The following is a 24,309-nucleotide window of genomic DNA, read 5'->3' as shown; positions in this document are numbered from 1 at the left end:
AAGGAGACGTTGAGGAAGATTTCCAGTGGAAGCAGAAAAATAAAATGTACTAACTGGGTGGTGATTCTCCCTCACATGACCAGGAGGGGAAAAAAAAAAAAACCAAACCTGTTTTGCTTTTGGCTGTGCTTGCTACTAAACACCCTGTCATAGTGTGTGAGGTGAGTCACGACTTGTTTATTTATAGTTTTGGCCAATCAAAGCCCAACGCTCTGAACTTCATTCAAGAGCAGCAGGCACTTAGGATGTCTTGTAAACATTTGCTCTCTGAGCAAGGAGCGCTCTTCGTGGCAGCAAACAGGACAGTTGCCCGGGTTGCCGCTTCTAAAACACAAAACAGACTTAGAAGATCGTTGCCTGGATTATCTAGATTGGTAGAGAGAGAGAGAGATAATTCATTTTTACATCTGAAATGCCAGACAGTGAGGATCTGGGACAAGATGAAAGGTACTGTACGTTGGTTGTGATGGGCTCCTCGTGCAGCGCAGTACGGACCGAGGCTTCGTGTAATTAATCTGCGTGCGTTCCCGAGTTCTCAGCCTACGATCAGTTTTCTCTGCCTTGTAACAGATCCTCTAGTTGTTGAGGGGTTTGCCTCTAATGCTAACCTAAGGCTTCTTAGGAGAGAAGAACTAGATCTTAATGTCTGCATAGAGGTTAAATTGTACAGCTCTTATATATTTCTTAAACTAAAGCTGAAGGGCAGAAAATACTGGGTGGTTTCTACCTAGTCACTTTGCCCAACCATGGGACAACTTACGAGCCTCAAAATGTCAGAGACGCAAATAGTTTAGTCGGGAGCCACATTACTGACAGACCCATAACTCATTACTGTGAGATAGGGCACTGTGTCCCTTGGAGGTATGCCTGTCTTTCTGAAGTTTAACTTTTATCTTAATTAGCTCATAAAACCAGCGGTTAGGAGAAGAAAGTAGTTGGATCTGAAACTTAGTAAGCCGTTTAACAAATACTATTTTCTCAAATATGATCCAGTACATTCCTATGAAATAAATGCACTAATTAAATTTAGCTAGATGGACAGATTTTAAAATAGGTATTTTAAAAGTAGATGTTATTGATGTTTGGCTATTATAATCTAGGTTTCTTAAAGTCCACATGGTCTTTCCATAGTTGCAATTTTTACAGTCTTGATGCTAATCAAAATGTTGGCTCTAAAATGATGTTAATGAAACATTTGATATTGCAAAAAAGAAAAATGGTCATGTATGTGGAAATAACTTTTTATTTTTTTAGAAGTGAGTTAACAAAATGCTGGAATATAGACGCAACTTTAAAAAATTACAAGAATCAGAAGTAAGCATTTCATTGTGGTTTCAGAATTGATTTCTTCTCATTAGATTTAACTTTGAACATTTATGTGGGTGTTTTTTCCAATATGTATGTCAAAGTGGTGTTGTAAGATAGATGAAATACGGAAGACATTTCTGGTTGTCTGTTGTAGATCAGTATATTCAGGCATGGTCACCTAATGGGATGAGTGTGGGTGAATGGATCCCCAGTGGCATAACTGGGTCTCTGCAAGGGTGGGGTCACCTACGCGTTTCCGTTTGCAGGGATCTAAGTTGTGCCCTATATATGACACAGATTAAAAGCAATTGTAGTAGTAGGTAGCATTTTTTTCTTTTAAGGAAATGTTGACTCGTTACTGATAGCCACCAAAGTGTTAATTGCTATTCATTAAAAATGTTTAGCTGGATCTCCAGTTTGTTAAATTGTATATTTTTCAATACAGGAAAACACCAGTATGCATGACACATTAAAAAAATGGGGTTTCAGATGATAATCACCTTTTTTTTTTTTTTTTTCCCCCCTTTGAATCAATTTTATAAAGGATATGCATCATGTCCTTCTTTGAAAATGTGTTGTGGTTGTTTGTTTTTTTAAATCAAAATGGGAGAAAATATTAGCAGCAGAGAAGAAAAATAATTTTGGAAAAAAAATATTTCAAAATTCGGATTTGAAAAAAAAAAAGCAGCAGTGTTTACCAATACGTAAAAGGATGCAACTGGTATGCAAAACATACAAGCTTTGTAATATCTAACTTCCTTTGTTAACAATTCTTTCTCTATACAGGCTTGTAGCAAGCTTTGGCAGTTAAATAGAAGTAATACTAGGCCTAAACCCTCTAAGACTTCTTTTTTTATGAATCAAAGTTGTTTGTTGTTTTTAGGTTCTTTGTTTGTTGTTTTTTTTAAACAAAAAGGATGAATGTGTCTAAAGCAGTAACCTGAAAAAGCGTGATCATAGGGCCTGCTCTCCCCATTTATCATTTCTGAAACTACCATTAAATTAATTGACCTGATCCTAGTCCCTCATCCTGTTGTGTCTTTGCTAGTAAGCAAAAAGGTTTGAGAAAAGAGTTTAATCAAAAGGTTCTGTTTTTTTCTGTAATTAATTTGCCTTTTTGTCTCGGCGGTAACAAATAGGGTATAACTGGAGACCGTTCCTACAGAAGTGCTAATGAGATTTGGTGGAGGTCAGAATATTTTGGTCCAAGTTAAACAAGAGGGAATAGAAGGAGGAGCTATGGGAACTATACTGGACCAATATGGGAACTGTACTGGAACAATTCATTTTAGAACCGCACAAGAAGAGATAGGAAGGTAAATGCACAGATAATGGCGTAATTTTGAGGGCACACTGAATCAAAGCTACTGCTTTATGTATTTAAAAAGAGGACGACAGTGGTATTTTTGTAGAAGCTGTTTGCTGATCGGTTTCAGCACACTGCATTCCTTGTAGCTGCCTCTCAGATGCAAACAAATACTTCTTACATCCTCTCCCCTCTCAAGTTCATGTCCTACTTCAGAAAATATGTAATATTGCATCACAAGTGTATTTCATGAACATTATAACATCATAGTTAAGGATGTGGCATTGGTCAATAGCCTGTTAGTCATACTGTGAATTTAAACATGTAATAAGCAAAGGAACATACGCACAAGTACTTCTTAGTACGACTAGTAAAAAAGCCAAGAGTTGTGAAGATTAGGTACCCACTCGTATCTTCTGTTTTGTTCTGTCATAAGATCCTGGGCAGTAGCAGATGAAGAACAGTGAGGAAAGATGTGGTCAATGGTAAAGAATTGAAAACAGTTTAGCGTAAGAACGATATTTTCCCCCAGTAATTCTTTATCATCAGGCCCCCTATAGTTTTGCTGTAAGATGGTATAATTTCTTTTTTAAAAAACTGTCATCTCATGAGGAATCTAATGATGATCAAGAGTGGATAAAAGGTACTGTGAATAATTGGTCCCGAAGTGGTGGAACCACACGGCTACGGGTGCTTCAAAGAGATACCGACGTGTGCCTTCCTCTATCAGAACAATGTCCATGGTGTTCTAATCGCTGTCACCTGCCTGTTACTGAAAAGGACGGTGCGCTAAACTGTTAGCCAGGAAACTTTTATGACCTGAATATAAATGGGAGAGAAAGCTATGTTATTTTGAACCAGTTGATTTTGAACTACAATCTCAGAGTGCATGACCTTTCTCAGTATGTGCTTGGACTTAGAAAAATGGAGATCCAGTTTCAAGTCAAATATGTGTGTTACTTCATTACTCAAAGCATCTTGATTTGTAATTATATAAGAATATTTGTTTCTTCTGCTAGTATTAGTTAATAAAGTGGAAAGTACTTTATTTCCTTTTACAGTTGCATTCAGTGCACAAATGTAGGCAACAAGTGGTTAGTTCATGCTGGGAACTCTCAGTAATGCATCAAAGTAAATGATTACCTGCTCATACAAAATATACTAAAACCCATTGAAAAGAGTCAGAACGAAGTTCCACGCAGAAAGAGTTAAAGCCGCCTTGTAATATTACACGAAAAGGTGTTTTCGTGTTTTTTCAGGTTAAAAGTATTCTTTGTCTGGCAGTTGAAAATCCAATTTTCCTTTTTTGTGCAGCTGCCCTGCAACTCCAGGAATGCTCAGCTCATCTTTCCTAGCTGTTTGACTTTGAGAGGCCTTGAACTAGGAGTATCCCAGCTGAAGAATGTGGAGGCCGAAGGAGGAAAATGAATTGATTTTGTAAAAAAGGGTTAAAGGAGTTGCCTTTTCCAGAGAAAAACAAATGTGAAAGAATTGCTTCCAACAGCTGGGCAGAGCCGTTTAAAGTTCTGCAAACAGAACTTTACACTCCTGTTGATAAAAACCAGACTTCCTTACTTTTCTGAACAAAAATAGCGCAATAAAAATGTCTCTTCTGCATCACCAGTTTCTATTACAAATAGGAAACCGACCTGGAAGATCCCAGCCCTTGTACTGTCTTGGTAAAAAGACAACAGCACATAGTAATAGCATTATAGTCTTTGCTAAACAGAAAGCAAGTCTGTAATAGTATTTATGTGGCACTGAAACAGTCAATTCTCATGCAAAGAGATGTTTAAAAAATCCACGCTTATTGACTAAGTCATGGCTTTGGACTAACAGCACTTGACTACCCAATCACATTTTTCGTTTTGAATAACCTCAAACTGGAGCAGCTGGTTTCTTCTCAGGGGAGCTGGGCAGGAGTAGTACGGGTCAAAGGGAGGGTTTCCCGTGAGAGCTGACCTGTCAGTTTGCTTAGAAGAGTCTGTCTAGAGGAGCTGGACAATGAAACACCCCAAATTTAGTTGGAGTATATTTTGTTTATTTTAGCAGGACATTCAGCAAAAAGTGACAACATTTAGTACAATCTGCTGTGTTGAGGAACTTGTGTACTGGGATCGCCTTCAAAAAAGTTGGAGTTAACCAGTTGGTATCTGATCAGCTAAAGAAAGACAATATAGCTCCTTATTGAGACTTTATAAGACAACTGATGTTATACTTGAATAGAAAAGATGAACACATCACCTCCAAAATAAAATCTTGGTAGTAATGGGTCTTCTTTTTATTTTTTTAAGCAACTTGTAGGACAAGATGAGTTCTCCCTTCCCTTTGCAGAACACTTCGGTGTATTTTTATAACAATAGGATTGCTTTCATTTTCAGAAAGGTTTGTTCTTGACTAGTAATACAAGCAAAAAACCCCACCTTTATTTATGGGATTGATACTGTTTAGCAGCACACCAGTGGTAAAATGTTCCCATGTCAGTTGAAGAGAAGAAAATAACCATTATGATTTTAGTTTAACACACTGTGCAAGAAGCATGTAGAGTCAGGGATGAAAGTTTGCTTCTGTCATGTTTTTGTTAAAAGTCACATGTCCTGACCAGTCTCCTGTGCAGTCCATTGAGAAAAACTCATCCAGCCTCATCAAATGCTGATGATTTAAACATATTTCTTGTACAGTAACATCACTGAAAAATACTCTTGGTCAAGAAATAAAAGGGGCATGCATGTTACTGAAAGCTGTGAAATAGATCTTTTTTCAGCTTTTTATTGCCCACCTTCCCCTGAAAAAAAAACAATAACAGTGAATTAGACTGACTCACTGTTAATGAAAAGCACAGAATTGAAGTGTCAGATGAAGATAGATAAGATCAAAAAGAAAACACTTTAAAAACTGGAAAAACAATGTTGCATGGTTTGAACAGAATTCATTTAGTTCTTAGAAATTATGTATTTGAACTACAGGAGAGATGATAATTAAAGGAGATTTTTGGATTGGGAAATGTTCTTAGTTACTCTTCAAGGTTGATAATGACATTCTCCAGCTTCAATTTAAAAACAAAATCTGTCTAGCTTTGTATATCTTAGAGATTCCAAGTGTGCCCAAGCCTTAACATTCAAGGGATGTCAAATGTGATCGGTTAAAGGATGTTTGCCGCAGTATTACGTGTTGGTGAAAGCCTAAACCTGTGCAGCGCCTATAGATTAGTAATGGGAAATAAAGTGCATATGGATATCTACAAGCTGGAAAGATTTCTGTTAAAAAAGCTTTGTAGAGTTTGTAGCAAAAACCTTGTAGATGAAGAATCTTCCTGAAGTTTGACAACAGAGTGTATTTGTGGATGCTTCCCATGTTCCTCGTTCTTTCAGTGATACAGCATCTTTTTGTGGAACTCTTTGAAGCAAGCAAGATTTTACACAGTGCCCCAGTGATTCACTTAAATTGCAAGTCTTGTTGACTTGTTCATAGCCACATGACACAAATACAATTATTTTAGTATACTTAACGATTGCATAGGATCCAAAAGTGGCACAGGATAAAGCACAATTCTAAATAATCACCTTTTAAATTAGCCGTGTAGGTCATTAAGGTGCTATGCTGTAAGTTCAGTGATGCTTGCTATTATGTCTTTCCACGTAGCGCACATAACATTCGCAAAATTGTTTCATTGTATTATAATAAGGCTAATCAATATTGCATTGTTTTCTACCACACAGTTCAATAGTAGATTTTAGAGGTCTTGCCATTGGTACTTCAATACACTTAGCTGTAAAATGTGCTTTTTACAGTATTTTATATTTTGGAGAGAGAGGGGGATGGTTATTGTCATTCTGAGTATTGGTCACCTGGAATTTAAACAACAAAAAAAAACCATTTACAATGTTATTCACAAACTTTTTAAATCTAAATACTATTTTATATCCCTTATCTCTGTACCTGAATAATTTAGAAGACAAATTTTAAAATATATTTTTGGCATAGGTTTTCAGGTATAAAACCTTTGTTTCAAAGAAGGGTAACTGCATCGTTATAATCACTCCCTTCTGCACTGTGGTGATTCCTTTCCTCACGGGAGAGACCTGTGAAAGCTCTGAAAAGGTAAACCTGTTTGATGGGGTTTTGCTAACAGTTTACACACTTGATATTTCATTTGGTCAAGTTTCATACTTAATTCCTGGTTGCCTCTGAGGTTTGTCCTTAGACATCCACATCCCTTACAGCTGCATCATTCTATAAGCTCTAGATACTACTTTTTAAAAGACTACAAAATAGCTATATTACCTATATTTTGATATACATATCTTTGGGAATGTAACTTTCAGCTCTTCCACCTTGACTAATACATTCTAAGTTACCCTTAAAATTACAGAGTCTGCACAGGTTTCAAGCGTGTGTGGTTGCAGTTGGGAAATCAAGAAGGTTTAGAAGCTCTGTAATTACTAACTCTTTGTTTATGTAGATGCAATCCTTCAGATCCACCACATCATGGTGTACTTTGTCACTGCTGCAGTTCCGAGTAGCGTATCTACGTGCAGGTACATATAAAACCATGTACACATAATTAAAAAAATCCAGCACATCACGAAGAGATCTTTAAACCAGTAATATGAGAGCTGCTGACCTTTCCGAGAGAAATGTGACGGGGCTTTGCTTGAACAGATGTCTAGATACAAAATGAGAGCATGACACCATCAGTCAGTTTTAGAAAATGTAATGCCACTGACTCTTCTGGCCAGAGTTTGTGACTGTGATGGGTTGAAGCATCTGGGGCGGGAGGGTGTTTTGGTTTGGGTTTTTTTTGCAGCTACTAGGTAACAGTTTATGTATTTGCTCAGTTTTAGAAATCATGCAATAGGTAGTCAGAAGGATATAAGTGATTAATATTCTCTCTGAACACCTTCAATCTTATTGACAGTAGTTTTAGAATAGAAATGTAATACTTTCTATCAAACTCAGGATAAGTGATGGAGGCATAAAATTTTATTCCTCCTAAATCGTGCATGAAAACCTTTGAAGGTGTTCAGAGAGTTGGCTGCTTATATCCCCAAAGGAGCATCTGGACAGGAGTTGTTTTGGCAGGAGGCACAGGGTTCACATTTAAGTCATTTATTAAGGTACTGGAAGTAATTCCACTGATGTTGTGCTGAAGTAGTTTATGTTCTTGGTTGACTGATGTTGTAGTCATGCACTCCATCATCTACATCACTCACATATCTTCTTTTTTTTCCTTTTTGTCTTTAAATGTGATCGTTGAAAAATGAATTTGCCTGGAGTACGCATCGTTAGGTACCTGTCAGCTTTTGGTCTAATGCAGGTTTAATGTTTATCTCTGTTTCTACAAGGGCATGACGTAACCTCTTTGCCTTTCCGTACCTACAAGTATGCGTTGTACCTCCTTTCTTCCTCGCTCCCCCTTTACCGGGATCTCCGTTGCTGCCCCCTCGTTCCAGCCCTGCGGGTAGCACTGCCGCTCAAGTGGGCTTTGGGGAAAAGGGGCAGGAGGGACAGACCTTACCAGGGCTGGTAGTTGTTGGGAGGTGGCAACAAGAAGAGGCAGCATGTGCATCTGGTTGGCGTACTGAGGATCAGCAAGATGACGTTCTTACACCTCTGGTTGCCTAAGGTCAGAATACGGCTTCAAAATAGTGCCTGGTGTTCCTCGTAAAACAGAAAAGCGTGGCTATAGTAGAACTGACAAGGGTGTCTCGTGATTTCTTGTGGCCTACAAGAAACGGCCAAGCGTTCTTTTGCAGAGCAAGCTTAATAGTGGGTTTGTAATGTTTTGGAGCAAACTTCACCTGTACCATCCACCCTCCTTGCTTGGCGTCTCCTTTGTCAGTGTGCCACATGCAGACCACAGGACCAAAGCATCCAGCAGTACGTTTGACCTGCACTGCAGCTCATACGTTCAGTAACTTTTCAACTTGGCAAAAGAAAGCATTGCTAACAACCAAGAGAAGCAACTCCAGAGAACTTTCCCTGCGAATGTGCCACTTTTCTGTATAATTTGCATGTTTGTTTTGAATTGTTATTAGTAATCCCAGTGTGCCTTGTATCTCCTCCTCTTTAATCTATATTGTCTTTATATTGGTGGTTAGCCTATATGAAAATAGTTTGCATTATTATTGTAGTTTATGCTTTCATCTCCCCCCCCGCCCTGTTTTTGCTACTAACTTAAAGTTTGTAAGCCAACTATCTATAATTGTCCTATGTATTTCAAAGCTCCATTTCAATAGTAGGCATCAGGCCTATCCACATTCTCTCTGCGCTTCCACAACATTCCACTTTGACTGTCAACAATTTTAAATAAAGGATAGGAGTAAAGACTGTAAAAGGATTTTGTACTTCAGAATAATGTCATAATAGTAGTTTTCAAGACTAGAATAAACAGGCAACTCTTAAAATACCTATTATTAATGCTGCAGAATAGTTTACAAAAGCTAGAAGCAGTGTTTCTTTAAGGAGAGTAGCGTATTCATAAAAATGGCAGTTCTCAGGAGACAAAACCCATGTATACTGCTTTTCTCAAGCTGCTAATTACCAAAGAGGATGGCAATTGAAATCGCTATTGTGGATGGGAAGCACGTGTAACATTGCTAATCCCTCCCACTGGGTTCCTGCAGTGTTCTCTGTGAGTTATTTAATGGTTTTATTTACATCCTCTGTCAGAGGCAAATACCTGCATGCAGTGCCATGCATGACGGGAAAATATGTTGCTTTTTCTGTCTTACAAAAGTCACCTAGACCAAGACGTGAGACTCTTATCCTATGAAATATCAGGTACGCTATTTTAAATTATTTATGTTTTTTTCTCAAAGTGTGAGGGGGAAGCCCTCACCCTGAATGTTCTGTAGTGTAAAGAGGAAATCACACTACTGCAATACTGTAAATACTGTAATAAAGAAAAACTAGTATTTCAGCCACAGTGTAAAACTGATTGAAGTCTAAAACCCAAATTGTCGCCCTATTCCTCACTTTACTATAGTATAGTGTTTACATGTGTGTATATATAGTATTTACATGACATAAAGTCATGTTCTGTGTTCCACTATGCACGTGATAGTTTGAATATGAATCCCTCACGCCTGCTATTTCTGTTCTGTATGAAATGGCTCCCAAACCTTGCTCTAATACCAATGTTGCTGTGTCACCACCTCGTGGTGAAGTTCCTGTATGGTAGTTAAATATAGGCATAGAAAAAGGATGAAGTTTCTCCGTGTGTGTTTAACTAGACATTTTTGACCGAAATTATTCCTGACTTTTTACAAAAATGAGGCTGCGGAGACTATGTGTCCGAAAATAGGAGAAGGCGGTTAACCTCCATTATGTTAGGAAAGCTGCTTCCAAGTAATCGGTATGTCTGCAGTACAAGAGAAAAGAAGGTACATTACATTCCCGTGTAGAATAAAAATGGATATCGTGTATGTGGGAGAAGACAATTTACTCCTGGCTTAGATATAAGTATGTAAAAATTCATAAATTTAAATGTGGGCAGCAGTTAGACCAAAGCATACAATTCAACATAAGACCAAAATCTTCTTATCCTGTGTGTTTAGGAGAAATGAGAGCAAGAATTTGTAATTGTAAGAAAAAGTGGCTTTAGACCTTGCTGAATTCGATGTCAGACATGTTGTCTGGGGTTTGGCTGAAATGTTAGTTAAAAGATTTAAGGAGAACTTAAGTTCGCTGTTCTTTCGAACAGAGTTCACTTTCTTCTTTTATCGTAGTTTTAAAATAGAAGTGACATAACTTTGGGCTATCCAACTGAAAATTTATAAATGGAAATTTATTTTTTTTAGTTGGAAAATAAAGTGAAATAGACATTTATATAAATAGTTACTTATCATTTGCCTACTTTTGTTACTAATCTGTGACCAGAAATCTGAGGTAATAATGTAATCCCAAACTTTTCTTTTCTTTTGATGTTACAATGCAATAAACAGTGTGGACTACATTATTTTGCATGCTATCATGAGTCACTGATCAAAGCTTCTGCCTAATTTAGGCCACTTGACCCTTTTAATAACCATCCCTTCAGTGCTATGTTAGTATATCTTGCATGCTGCCATGTGAGAGATCCCTTCCCTTTCAGTGCGGGATCAGCATATAGCCCCAGCCCTACAAAGAGAAGCAAGTCAGAAGCTTATCTTTTTAGAAGAAATCAATGTATCTCTCGTAGTCCAGTGCAATTATATGTGTAACTTTTATGTAAGTATTTTCCAGAATTTAAATCCTTTTTTCCTTCAGCCGTTATGTCCTTGGGCTGTGTAAATAAACCAGTTGTTCTTGCTAGAAAGATCTGCATTGCAGTTCTTGGTGGAAGTGGGTGTGAACTCATGCCCATATAAAAACATTACTGTATACTTTTGCTTTATAGACTGAAAAAGTAAAAATAACATGAGGGAGCAAACTTTTTTTAGGCACTTTAAAAAAAACCCAAACTTCTAGTTTGTGGGTTCCTGCGAGTTTGTGAACCAGTTTTGAGGGAACTGCAAAATACTTATCAGGAAAAATAAGCCTATTTTGGTAGGGTTAAATTTGCTATATTGGGATCCACATCTGTTTTGAAAAATGTTAGGTATTAAGCAAATTAAAAAGCAGCACTCTAATTTTAAGTATGCACCATTATGTTCGTCATGGGAACAAAACTCCAAGTAACACCTGAGCCAGGAGTCTCGATAGCCTGTGGACATCAGGGCTGTCGTACGTGTGCATCGATACTGCCAGTGGCTCACAAAAACACAAACGTGTTCAAAAACTTCAAAATCTTCATGGCTTTCCTTATATCAGGAAATGAGAGACATTAACAAGTTCATAGCCTAGAACACAATGGCTCCTTATTAGTAAGAATGAACATTAAATCGTAGCTAATAAAATGCCATACAGCAAAGGTAGATTACGCGTGTGTCCTCAGTAGAGAAGGTAGGCAAAAGCAACCTACTAGCCAGCCGTCAACTGAGAAAAATCCGAATGCTCTTGATGGCTTTTAATTTTTACAATATGTTCCAATAAAAATGACTAAGCAATCTGTCGTTGAACAGATATTAACATGGAAGTTTTTAATCACTGTAGGTATTTTTACAAGTTATGACATAATTTTTTTTGGTCTTATGTTCACTACAGAAAAATTAAAATTTTAGATCTTGTTATTCCTAATATTAAAACAAATGTTTAAATGATACTTTTGAACACCAAGGTTGTACAGGGTAAAGTTTGAACAGCAAAAATCTCATCGGTCACTGATGCTTGCTAAAATTTAAGTTGTCCCAGGGAACTATCAGAGGGCATTTGCGTTCTGAATAACAAGAACTGTTAACAGGGCCTTGTGGTGGTTTAGTAGCTAAATAGCAGAGTAATTGTTTGGAAATACGAGTTGGCAGTTTGATCTGAAAGTCTATGTGTATGTCCTTATTGCTGCACACCGACCTTTGTACATTCATTTTTTTCATAATGTAGTTTTTGATTTATCTTGTAATTTGATCCACCTGTGACAAAAGTGTTTACTATTAACACAGTGATGCATTGGACATTTAATGGATCGTGTATGTGAGTAAAATGACTGTAGGATTGTTTATAGTTTACGTGCATTCACTGTGATCAAAGCTGTGGGTACTGAGCAATGAATTATGCAAAAGATAACTTTGTAAAACTGGTGCAGAATTTACTTCAGATTCTCAGCATTTGCATGGTGGTACATCCATCCTTTGTACCAGTTTGATTTGACATTGACTGGCCTCTGTGTGTTTTTTCTTTCATTTCTGGTTTCCTAAAACATCTTTCTTGTAGATGTTTTGTCTACACCAAAAAAGTATACGATGTGATCATTAAACTGGATATTGTCTAAACTGATCAGCCCCAAATTAGATACATATGCTTCCTCATACTTTTCAGCAAATTCTTCAGTACAGGTGGTTTTTTTTAATTTTATTAAAAGGACTGAACAGTCAAAAGCTAAGCTTTAGAAACAGTCCTTTCAATATACTAGAAAAATAAAAATTTAGTAAGGAAATGAATGTAAGCATCAAGACTTCAGAAGCAATTTCTTTTTTTCTAAGTTGGATAACAGTATCTTATGGATCATCATAGTTTGCAAAACGACAAAAAATAGAAAAGAAAAAGCACGAGGATTATATGCCTGAAATCAAATGTATTAATATGTATGCCCATCCTGTGGCAATGAAAAACATCGTGGTATATTTTTTTAAGAAAAAATAATATTAACAAGTTTGGGGTTCAGTTGCTCAATTTAGATGACAACTGTGCCTTGAACTCAGTGTTTTCATATGGCCAGAATGAATAAGCAGTAATTTCCTCCATAATTGCTTGTGTGGACTGAGAAATGCTACTACTGAGCAGAATTTTTTTGATTAAAAAAGATCAAATTAGCCCAACATAAAATACGTGGAAGCAAGCACAGGTTTCTGTAGCGTAGCGGCAGCCATAGGATCGCTGGATGCTATAGCTTTACAACATGATGTTTTCAACTGGTTTCAACTTTCGTATGATCTATAACCAAAGTTCTTGGGTATTTTTGTTTGTTTTCCTCAGCTGGGAAGTCATCAATTCCAGGCAAGACTACAGACCCAGAATAAATCAGTGCATTTCAGAAACACTGATGAATTTATTTGTATTTCTTCAAGAAATGTCCCACTTCAAGGAACAAAACCCTGGCAAGGTAAGCACTCCCAAGTAAGATTAACAGTTCGATATTGTTTAATGAAGAGGTGAGATAGATTTAAAAAACAACAAGAAGCAAGCAAGCAAAAAAATGAAAGATGAAGTACACATTATGATACATTCAGTCATGAGTTTCTGCTAACTTTTTGCTGTGGAGAATACAGATAGGTCATCAGTGAGCAAAGCTGCTCACGGTAAGGTTTATAGCAATACAGTCCCTTCCCTTACAGCTGCTGGAACGTCACCAGTCATTCCATGGAAAGGAAATTTAAAACATCACAATTTAATAAAAACTTGAAAAAGCAGAGAAAGTATACAGTTCCTAAACATACACAAGGTTTTTTTCCCAAATAACTGTAGTTTTCAGGAATAGCTGCCCCAGTATTACATGATAGAAGAGAATTCCTCATATTTTATTGTGATAATTTTTCTTCTATACAGATATAGTTGGTGGGTTTGGTTTTTTTACTGGAAAGACTGAGCTGGAGAACCCAGTTCAGGAAGAGGCAAGCAAGAGTAAGGTATCTTCATTCCAAACAGGAAGACTATCATTATATAGTTCTAGCCAAAAGTGAAGCAGCTTTCTTTTCCAAAGAAAAATATGAATAATGTAGAAGTATACCATGGTAATAGTAGATTTCACTTTTATATTTGTATTGCTAAATACAATATAAAAGGAGATTAGGAGGCTTTTTCTCCTCTTTCGATCTCAATTAACTTTGCCACAAAATCTTTCCTGAAAACAGGCCCTTCAGAATTAGCAAATAGGAAGTATGTAGTACCACACTCAAATATTAGGAGTTTAGACTGAAAATACAGATGAGCAACAGGTGAAATACATTTAAAAAATGAATAAATTATACAAAAAGAAGTTAGATGTTTAGGATAATAAAGTTATATTTAAAAGACATAGGTGTATATTGAGGTAAGGAAATGCGGCATCAGTGTACACAGTCCCATAATTTTGTCATGTGGTAACATGACACAGTAACTGTGTGTTAAGATATATCTAATACTGATTTAGAAAAGCTGATTTTGACAGCATGTTTTCCTTTCTTTTTCCTGACCTCATTTTCAAGCCATGTCATTATTTTACTGCTATAACTACAAGCAAATTAGGCACTGAAGCTGTGTGCAGAATTTCTTTGAATTAACCATTTTATTGGAATTCAACTCCAAAAGCAAATGGATTCTTTCTGTAAACTTCCAACAGATCGATGCTGTACTCAGCACTGTGCAGTTGTGAAAGATGCACTATATGTCTCAGTCACAGCAGAGGCCAAATCTCAAGTTTCATATTGCAAATTCACCTCATTCTTGTCATTAACGGGGATGATAGAGTAGCCAACAAGCATCGAGAGAATGCTTGCCAGCATAAGAGAGAAAACAGTTTCACGAAGCAACACAACAGGGGAGAGAACTGTGCTTACAGGACAGATTTTTTCCTTTTATAAGCATGCAGCAAGTATGCATTGTAGTATTTCAGTTAGTGATTTGGGTTTTTTCCTGCATGTCAACCATTTAACCTTTTCTTGGTGTAATGAAGGTGAAGTAATATCTGGTAATTTTAGCAAAAAACATGAGCTTGTTAAACCTTTACAGTCAATGAATAAAAATAGCATATTTTTATAACAGAAGAGGGGATACATCCTAATTAGCCAAAATGGACTGTTTGACGCTTATATGCACCTGAAGTGTTAAAGTATTTCCTAATTAAAAAAAAAAAAAAAGAAATTTCAACTGCATTCTAGCTTTCATTTAGCATGCAACATTTTTCTTTTGCAAAATGATCTGAATATTTAAATAGTGGAAGTGTTAATGGCCAATTTTAATGTTTTTGCCAGTTTTGCCTACTAGTCTGCAGTGTATGTACATTTTTCACTGTCTTGGGAAGTTACATTCCTGGAGTTGTCCTCTCCTATGTCCTGCGTAAGTATAGTCACTTTTTCAATCATGATTTATGTATGCGATTTGTTCATTATTTGGTCTCTGTTTAGGGAGGGGGGGGGTTATTTCTTTACATATATATTTACACACACATGCAAGTCTGCAGATGACACCAAGCTGAGCGGTGCGGTTGACACACCTGAGGGACAGGATGCCATCCAGAGGGACCTGGATGAGCTGGAGAAGTGGACCCACGTGAATCTCATGGGGTTCAACAAGGCCACGTGCAAGGTCCTGCACATGGGCTGGGGCAACCCCCAGTATCAATACGGGCTGGGGGATGAAGGGATTGAGAGCAGCCCTGCGGAGAAGGTCTTGGGGGTACCGGTGGATGAAAAGCTGGACATGACCCAGCAATGTGGCTCGCAGCCCAGAAAGCCAACCCTGTTGTCCTGGGCTGCACCAAAAGCAGTGTGGGCAGCAAGTCGAGGGAGGGGATTGTGCCCCTCTGCTCCGATCGGGTGAGACCCACCTGCAGTCCTGCGTCCAGCTCTGGGGTCCTCAGCACGGGAGAGACATGGACCTGTTGGAGCGGGTCCAGAGGAGGGACACAAAAATGGTCAGAGGGCTGGAACACCTCTGCTGTGAGGACAGGCTGGGAGAGTTGGGGTTGTTCTGCCTGGAGAAGAGAAGGCTCCAGGGAGACCTTACTGAGGCCTTTTGGTACTTAAAGGGGGCTTATGAGAAAGGTGGGGATAAACTTTTTATTAAGTGCTGTAGCGATAGGACAAGGGGTAATGGTTTTAAACTAAAAGAACATAGATTTAGAGTAGATAGAAGGAAGAAATTTTTTACGATGATGGTGGTGAAGCACTGGCACAGGTTGCCCAGAGAGGTGGTCGATGCCCCATCCCTGGAAATATTCCAGGTCAGGCTGGACGGGGTTCTGAGCAACCTGATCGAGTTGAAGATGTCCCTGCTCATTGCAGGGGGGTTGGACTAGATGAACTTTAAAGGTCCCTTCCAACCCAAACCAGTCTGTGATTCTACGAGATATATATACACACATATATATATACATATGTAGGTTCTAACAAGTGCTTTTTGTCACATGCAAGTCAGCTTACAAGTTTTTCCAGCATGTTGATTCTGGCACAATGTTGCATAGTCATGTTGCTCAGGTAGAGGTATCAAAATCAGACTAAATCAAGACAATGATAAATGTTATAGTGATGATAAATTGTGCCTTACTGGAAGTAAAAAAGGTGTCAATTGATACGAATAGAATGGTGTTTTCTGCAACGAGTAGGAACGGCTCCTAGAAACTGTATTTGACGTTAACAGTTTGTCTGACATGGGCATTTCTCGATGTGTTTTTATGTAGAACTAATTGTGTTATGTAAAATTAGTAGTTATCTTATGCAAATGCATTGTTTAAGCTTTATTGAGTAACTTCTTATAAAGCAATATTTCAATACAGTTTTTCTCTCTGTCTTCATTTTTATCACAGTATTGTGTGCCTTTTTATGTCCCTTCCTTAAGTGCAATGAATTTGGGCAGAAAGTGTGCAACAAAATTAAGACTGTTCTGATGAAACTAGATTTTGGAATAGTGGAATATATCAGCCAGAAGAAGAAGGAGAGATCTGGTGAGTAATTAAGTGTAGTCCCAAGTAATGTATTTTTCTATGCAGAGAAAATTTTATTCACCTTGTAGACAGTTTGGTTTGTGCTGTGAAGCCAATTGTAAAGGTATTTCTTGCTTTGAACCTGGCTACCATTCTTAGGCTTATAAGGAGTGATAATGTATGTCAGATGTCTGGGTATGGTTAAAAAAAAAATATTTCATGGAAGGATACAAGGCAGGACTAATGGTTCTCTTCATACTTGATCAGACGTACTGCTTGTAGGTTTTCAGAAAAAAAACCTCCCTGTAAGTATGCAATGCTTATCTCTGTTTAGATAAGGCAAACTTATGCAGGAGTCTCACTCAAGAGCACAAAATAAGTATGTAACAGAATTTTCAGTAAGAGACTGAACTCTGTTCCAGTATCTAAATCTGCCTTGTTTTCACTCCCAACAGCAACAAGAATTTGTTTTCTTCCCCAAATACTCAAGAAGCATTTAAGAATTGTAGTAGGATAGTAGCTACAGTTAATTGAAGTTTTTAGTTAGAAAGGGGAGAAATCAGTTTAAAACAAAATCTCACCTAGCTCACCTGAAATCTTTATAACATTGGAAACTTTTAGATTTTAAGTAATACTGCTATTTCAAGAAAAATATTTATATGAACAATGTTATCTTTAGTTTGGTTTTTGTGTGCGCTACAGTTTTGGTACTTAAACTTTTGTACTGTAGTCACATTACTTGCAGGTAGCCTACCCTTTTGAGTTAGTGTTACATCAGTAGATTTCATATCTGCTTTAAAATATGCATTTCTTGTAACCGTTCATCATACAGTGTGCTGTTCTAGACATGATGAGAGAGGAACCATCTGCCTTTTCCCCTTCTCTTACATATAATGCAGTAGTTGTTGGAAATAAGGAATAATGCATTGAAAATTTTCTTTCATGTATTAGTCTGCCTTTTTCTACTTTTAAGTGAAACTGGCAGAGAGAGAGATCAGACTATTTCATGAATTCATAAGCCAGCACTGGGAAAATGGTTGAGGTTAGATTCGCTCTTTCCTGCCTCTCACCGTCTGGTTTAATTTAACCCAGACAAGTACCCTACCTTGCTTCGCCGCTTGCGTTCACCACATGGGTTCACAAACCCTTGTACTGGCACAAGAGAGGAAATAGAAAGTCGCAAAAATAGGCAACCAAGAATAATATGACTGTGTTTTTCAGGTTATATTGGTTTAAAATATTCATGAGGCTATTCTCAAGACAGAGAGGGGAGGTGAAATTTGCGTGTCTCTTCATCTGTAAGGAGCAACATTCTACCAGACTTCAGAAGTTGTTTTGTTGCATATTTGCATATAAATGTGAATGCAGGGTAGCTGGGTGCAAAGGAGGAGGAGTTTGTGAGCAAAGATTACATGCACGTACCCAGAAAATGCTTGTTCTCATGTAAAAGTAATATGCTGAGATAACTACGCTGCCTGTTCCAACAATATGTTACAACTGTGCGTTGTACCAGCAGTGCAGTTCAAAAGATAGATATATATTGCCGGGGCAGATAACATGATGGTGGGCAACAGACACTTCTGAAGGAAGTGCAACACAGGTAAATAACATCTCTTGGAATGTATTTCAGAGCAACATTCTCTCTCCCACTTCGGCAGCTGCACAATGTATTTTGATAAATATCTAGCCTCTCAGTCAGCCTTGTTTCCCTCACCTTAGTAGCATATTACGTAAATGATGCACTGTGTCCACAGGTGAAAGTTTACTGCACTACGCAAGCTGTGTGACAGAGAACACACACTGAACCTCGAAGTCCGTTGTCATGAGTAGGATAAAAAAATATTTTTTTTTTCTTTCAGAAACAGCAAAAACAAAACCCACAGAAGATGACAGTGAATTAGACATATCAGCTCTGTGTCCTAAGGTGACTTTTTTTCAGTCAGCCCTATCTTGCTTTTAAAATCTATATGGATAATGGAGAGTATCTAGACTACTGTCTCTGTTCTTCTGTGGAAGACTTTAACCTGCCCAGGAGGCTGTGTTCCTGAACTAAGCAGTATGTTTTAAAAGTCATTCATAGTCTCCATCTTTAGGCTTATACTAATTAACTTACTGCAGTTGTGACTTCTGGCCTTCAAGGTAATGGTTTCTCTGGCCTACTAAACTAAGAATGTGTTTATTTCATATCGGCTGTAGAATGATTAAGCTAGAATTGAATAGCAAAGGCGACTATTTTTATTTGCAACAGTGAAAATGCAGTTAATTTTTATCAAATTAAAATAGAAAAGGGAAATGTTTGTAGAAAACCTACATAATTTGTCAGATACTTTTGTAATCACTTGTCTGATCATTTTCAATGATAGTGTGAATCAGTATATTATCTATAGATATATTTCTAGATATGTATGACAACACTCTAATGTCTCCTTTCTCTCTTAATATTCTAAATAACTGTATGGCAAAGGATTTTCCATTACAGTCAGAACACTGCTTGATATAAAAAAATTCAGATTTATAGGAATTCTTATGCAGTTTTGATCAGTAGTGTGTAGAGTCTGACTTTGACAGTGATCACTTCGAAGGTGTTTTTGTAGTCTGAAAAAAAAATTTATATCCCATGGGATAAAATTTTGTAGCTGACATAATTAAATATTGTTGGATAAATTCGTAAAGGATAATGATTTTTTTTATTTAGCTAATTTTTTACTGTCTTACGGATAATGGGCTGGTTTTTTGATCCAAGTTTATGCATTTCTTTACATTTATGTGTATTTTGTATTCGCAGGCTCATTCTGCTTTCATTACAGTAGAATGTTACTTTCAGAATGAATAACTGGAATTTTCTATGCTTCTTTAGTATAATACAGCTTTCAGTTACTACAAAGGAATGCTTCGCTTCTAAGTATTGTATACTCCTATTATTTTCATGTTTCTACAATTAAAGCTTAAATAGGAGGTGATTTCTATTGCTGTAACATGCAAGAGGCTTCTTTTTCAGTATCTAAGCATTGGCTTCCTGTAGTGTGAATTTTTGGAGTATAAGAATACCATGTATGGGACTTTTTTATGTGTAGGTTAGTCCTGCAGTTGTTGCCAAAGAGCTGTCAGTGTCTGACACAGATGTATCGGAGGTATCTTGGACCGATAATGGGACCTTTAACTTATCCGAGGGGTATTCTCCACAGACAGACACATCTGATGGTATGTAATGGCTTCATCTATTTCATCGATAAGTTGCAATCATGTAAGTTACCTGAAAACGATCAGAGAATTTGAGGACAGAAGTTTTTTGGGTTGGGTTCTCCCCCCCCCCACTCCCCCCCAATGAATTTAAAATTAATTTCAGTGTCTTATATAATTTTGGATACATCTTATGTAAGAACTCTCCTCATCTTAAAAATAATAAAGTACATCAGTAAGTGGCTAAATAAATAAGTAGTGGTGGGTAAAACCGAGACATTCAGTAAGTGCCAGATTTAGCTCTCCCTCCCGCCAAACCTTTTAAGCAAGTAAGCCTTTTAAGTTAAGTTAAGCTTAGCTAATGCTTTCATGGGTAAGCTATACAAATAAAAGCTGAGGAAGAAAAAGTGAATACTTTGAATTGCTAAACAGCCAATTAAAGAAAGTATTATTAGGTTTTGTGACTAGAATGCTAACGAAGACAGCCAGCAATGAGCCTAAATTAGATGCGAACACTAAGACTAGGAGAAGATTCTCAAGCACTTGTCTTGATCTCAAGCAGATCTTTAAGTTCTTACTTTTTACAGAGCAAGCTTTCAGTTAGCACTTTGCCTGAATAAAGATTAATGACAACAGTAGTTTGGTGTAATCTTATCTGTGGATTTGTTGCTCTGCTCACCTTGCATTTCTCCTCTTCTAGAAAAAGTTCACTGTAAATGACAAGTAGGGTGATATTACTTAACGACATTATGCAGGCCAAATTAATTTATTCTGTTAATATTTCAAGTTGTAAATAGACGGCATTGTACGATCACAGAATCATTAAGTTGGAATGAGCCATTGTCATTCATCTCATCTAACAGCCTATTCAAAGCAGGTTCAACTTTATCAAGTTGCTCAGGGCTGTGACCATTTGAATTTTGAGCATTTCCAGCGACAGAGATTCAGCAACCTCCCTGGACAGCCTTTTTCAATATTTTCTCACCCTCACGATGAAAAAGTTTTTTCTTATAGTGAGTCAAAATTTCCCATGTTCCAGCTTGTGTCAATTTACTCTCATCCTTCCACTGCGCACCTTTAAGAAGAGTCAGGCCCCATCTTCTCTATACCTTGCCATTAGGTAAAGACAGTTATATGATCCCCCCCGCTTTGCTGCCTTCTCTTAAGGCCAAACAAAGCCCATTCTCTCAGCATCTCCTCATATGTCCTGTTCTCCAGCCCCCTAATAATCATGCTGGCCCTCCACAGAACTCACTCCAGTCTTCCATCTGTCTTGTACTGGAGAGGTCAAAACAGGACAAAGTACTCCAAATGGGTGCTCTCAGGTGCTGAATAGAGGGGGGAAATCCCTTCCATTGACTTTCCGACTTCATTTTTGCTAGTATAGCTCAGTATGTGGTTGGCCTTCCTTGCTGCAAGGGCATACCACTGACTTGCTGTCCACAGGTCTCTTTCTTGAACGCTGCTTTCTGTCTCGTTGCCCCCAACCTGTAGTGCTGCACAGGTTATTCCATCCCTGATGCAGGACTTTGCATTTGCTTTTGTTGAATTTCATGATGTTCCTTTTCAGCCTGTTCATTTCTCCAGCCTGTTGAGGTCCCTCTGAGGGCACCCTGCCCTCCAGAATATCAAATACACCTGCCCCACACCAGTTCCTTTCTGCCCATGAACTTGCTGAGAATGCGCTCCATCCTCTCATCCAGGTCATTAATAAAAACATTGAACAGTGTTGGTGTCAGTGCCTTTGAGAGACACCACTAATAACTGTCCTCCAGTTGGACCTTGTATCACTGATCACAGCCCTTTGACCCTGGCAGTCCAGCCAATTTTCCACCCACCTTACAGTTCACTGACCCAGCTCGCTCGCCAGTCTGGCCGTAAGGATAATGTGGGAAACTGCATAAAAGGCCTTGTTAAGTGAAAAATAAACAACATCCACTCTTCTCCCCTACGGAGCATTGCAGCAAATGGGACATACACACAAGTGCAAGACCAGATGGGATGCATCCAAGGACTGGCTCATCTCCTGTCAAAGCTCTGTACATTTGAGCCACCACTCTGCATACAGCACAACCCTTCCTCCTCACCTTCCCAGCCTGTTTTTCCTAAAGAAAATGGAGAAAATGACGTATGAGACATTTTTAGGATTCATTTCCTTAGCCCTTATGAATGCACCTTTTGCTTGTTTTCATAGAAAGTAAGTTCAAACAGATTATTTTTTACCTTCTCATTCTAATACTAGATCAAACTATTCCCTTACGCTCATTTAGGCCTTTTCCACAGGCCATGTACTGTACAGTATGTTGTACACGTTTCTAATAACAAATATTATGCCATTAATGCAGCCATTAAAATCTAATATTTTATTTGTTTACATTCTGCTTTTTATCCTCTTGAAAACATGAAACAATCCCGGTCATCCACAGAGTTCCCATTTTCTGTTTCCTATATAACACAAGCATTGGCCAAGACAGGAAAAAGTTATAAATCAAGTCTTTATACGGGTTTTATATTTTTATTTAAACACATAAACATTCCTTTTTTTATTCTACAAGTGTATTAAAAGCTTGTAATACATTCATACATGGTTACATATTTGTAATTTATATATATTGTGAAGAAAAAGAGTTGAGAGACCTGTTATCACATTGTAAATTTTAGGACTTAAAATAAGTGGTTGGTATATTTAGAACTAGCTGTGCTAAAGATTTGCATGGGTTGTTTCATGTACAGCTAGATACCATTTTAAAAAGATACTTTCCTCAAATAACTTTCTGAGTTAGGTTGACACCAGGTGATTTGTGGTACTAGATTTACAACCTCAAAACCATTTTATTTTAGATGTCGCACAAAGCTTCTCTGCATTGAGACTGCAGGAATACTACTAGACTATGGATTAGTAAATGTTTTCAAAGGAACACTTATGAATTGCATTTTTATATTTGGCTGCTTTTTTGGGAAGCCTTTTGTGTTTGCTTAATACTGTTTCCTTCTGTTAACCCTGTAACAGATTTTGACCGACCTAGTGATCATGAAGAAGCTTTCGCTAGAGATCTTTCAGAATTTCCTTCCTTAGAAAATGGTGCCGGAACAAATGATGACGATGACTCAAGCATCGGTATGCCCATCCAGCAAAAACAAAAAAAAGAACAAACATGTTTCAAGGCGGATCGTGCTTCCAGACAGAGTAAAGAGAGACCATCCACTGCAGGGCTCTCCTTGCCTTTGACCAGTGACCAAACCTTTAATTTAATGAGTGGAATTGCTGGGGATGTCATCGCAGCTGCCGTGTCTGCTGCCATCAAAGACCAGTTGCAGTCTGCACAGCAAGCTCCCTCACAGGCAGTGCCCAGTTTGAGCGAGGAGACAGACACAGAGGAGGCTGATGATTTTGAACTGCTTGACCAGTCTGAGCTTGAGCAGATTGAGAAAGAATTGGGACTTTCACAAGGCCAAGAAGCAGAATCCCAGGAAAAGAAAAAATCTTCAGGCTTCCTTTCAAATCTGCTTGGAAGTCATTAACCTGGAAATTGCAGCTGGTAACATAGAAGAAATTAAACATAAAACACACAAAAAAAAATCAAATGCAAAAAAAAAAAAAAAAAGGAAAATTCTGAGCTGTAAGCTTTAACTATCCCTTTAGATGTGTTGTAATAACTTCCCTTACGCAGAGTGAATTAACTGGATAAATTATGAGCTGATACCAATAGTTTAATGTTTCTGGTAGTTACACCTCAATGTAATAGCATGGAAATGAATTATCTATCCACTTTGGTTGCAGATGAGTGTTGGAGGTCAGTTGTTCAAAAGAGTTGGGGGAGAGGGTTTTTTATCTTTTTGCCAACCATGTATTTTGGGGTCCTGAGCCAAATATTCAACATCGGCAGTTTATTTACTCTCGGTTGCCAACCATGTAATACAATTAATGATGCACACAGCGAGGGTAAGTTACCAGAGGATTGCAATGAGATTAACTAAATCTCACCTCCTTCAATCATACCGAAAAGTATGAATCCCTGCAGTTAGCATTACGTGTAGTGCATCTACTATATATGAAATACATTAACCAGCACAACTCTAGTTTAACTGTGTGTGCAACACTATCAAAGAACTTGATTTCATACTTAAAACCTTTGAATTATTTTGGATATGGTGATGCATTTCCAAGTTTTTTGCTGTTTTAGGCTTGTAGAGTTGTAAAGTGGCATGCTATTTGACTGACCACCTGCTGTGTTCCTTGGTAGAGTCTGGTCCTTGGCAGTATTGCCCACGTAAGTCAGCCAACACATTTTTATATTTAAGAGTTAATATGTAAACCAAA

General features: G+C 37.7%; 1 protein-coding gene across 1 annotated transcript; it reads left to right on the top strand.

Moving 5' to 3' along the window:
- The first annotated feature begins 263 nt into the window (after window positions 1-263).
- FAM134B (family with sequence similarity 134, member B) lies at window positions 264-23,535 on the top strand. The gene is made up of 7 exons (XM_010571460.1): window positions 264-447; window positions 13,166-13,292; window positions 15,139-15,223; window positions 16,692-16,829; window positions 18,668-18,732; window positions 19,883-20,009; window positions 22,999-23,535. The coding sequence occupies exons 1-7, from the start codon at window positions 413-415 to the stop codon at window positions 23,508-23,510; spliced, it is 1,089 nt and encodes a 362-aa protein (XP_010569762.1). The 5' UTR covers window positions 264-412; the 3' UTR covers window positions 23,511-23,535.
- Window positions 23,536-24,309: the final 774 nt, after the last annotated feature.

Source organism: Haliaeetus leucocephalus, unplaced genomic scaffold (assembly GCF_000737465.1).
Source record: "Haliaeetus leucocephalus isolate CR32 unplaced genomic scaffold, Haliaeetus_leucocephalus-4.0 Scaffold328, whole genome shotgun sequence".
Taxonomy (NCBI): domain Eukaryota; kingdom Metazoa; phylum Chordata; class Aves; order Accipitriformes; family Accipitridae; genus Haliaeetus; species Haliaeetus leucocephalus.
This window is presented reverse-complemented; position numbering and strand designations above follow the sequence as displayed.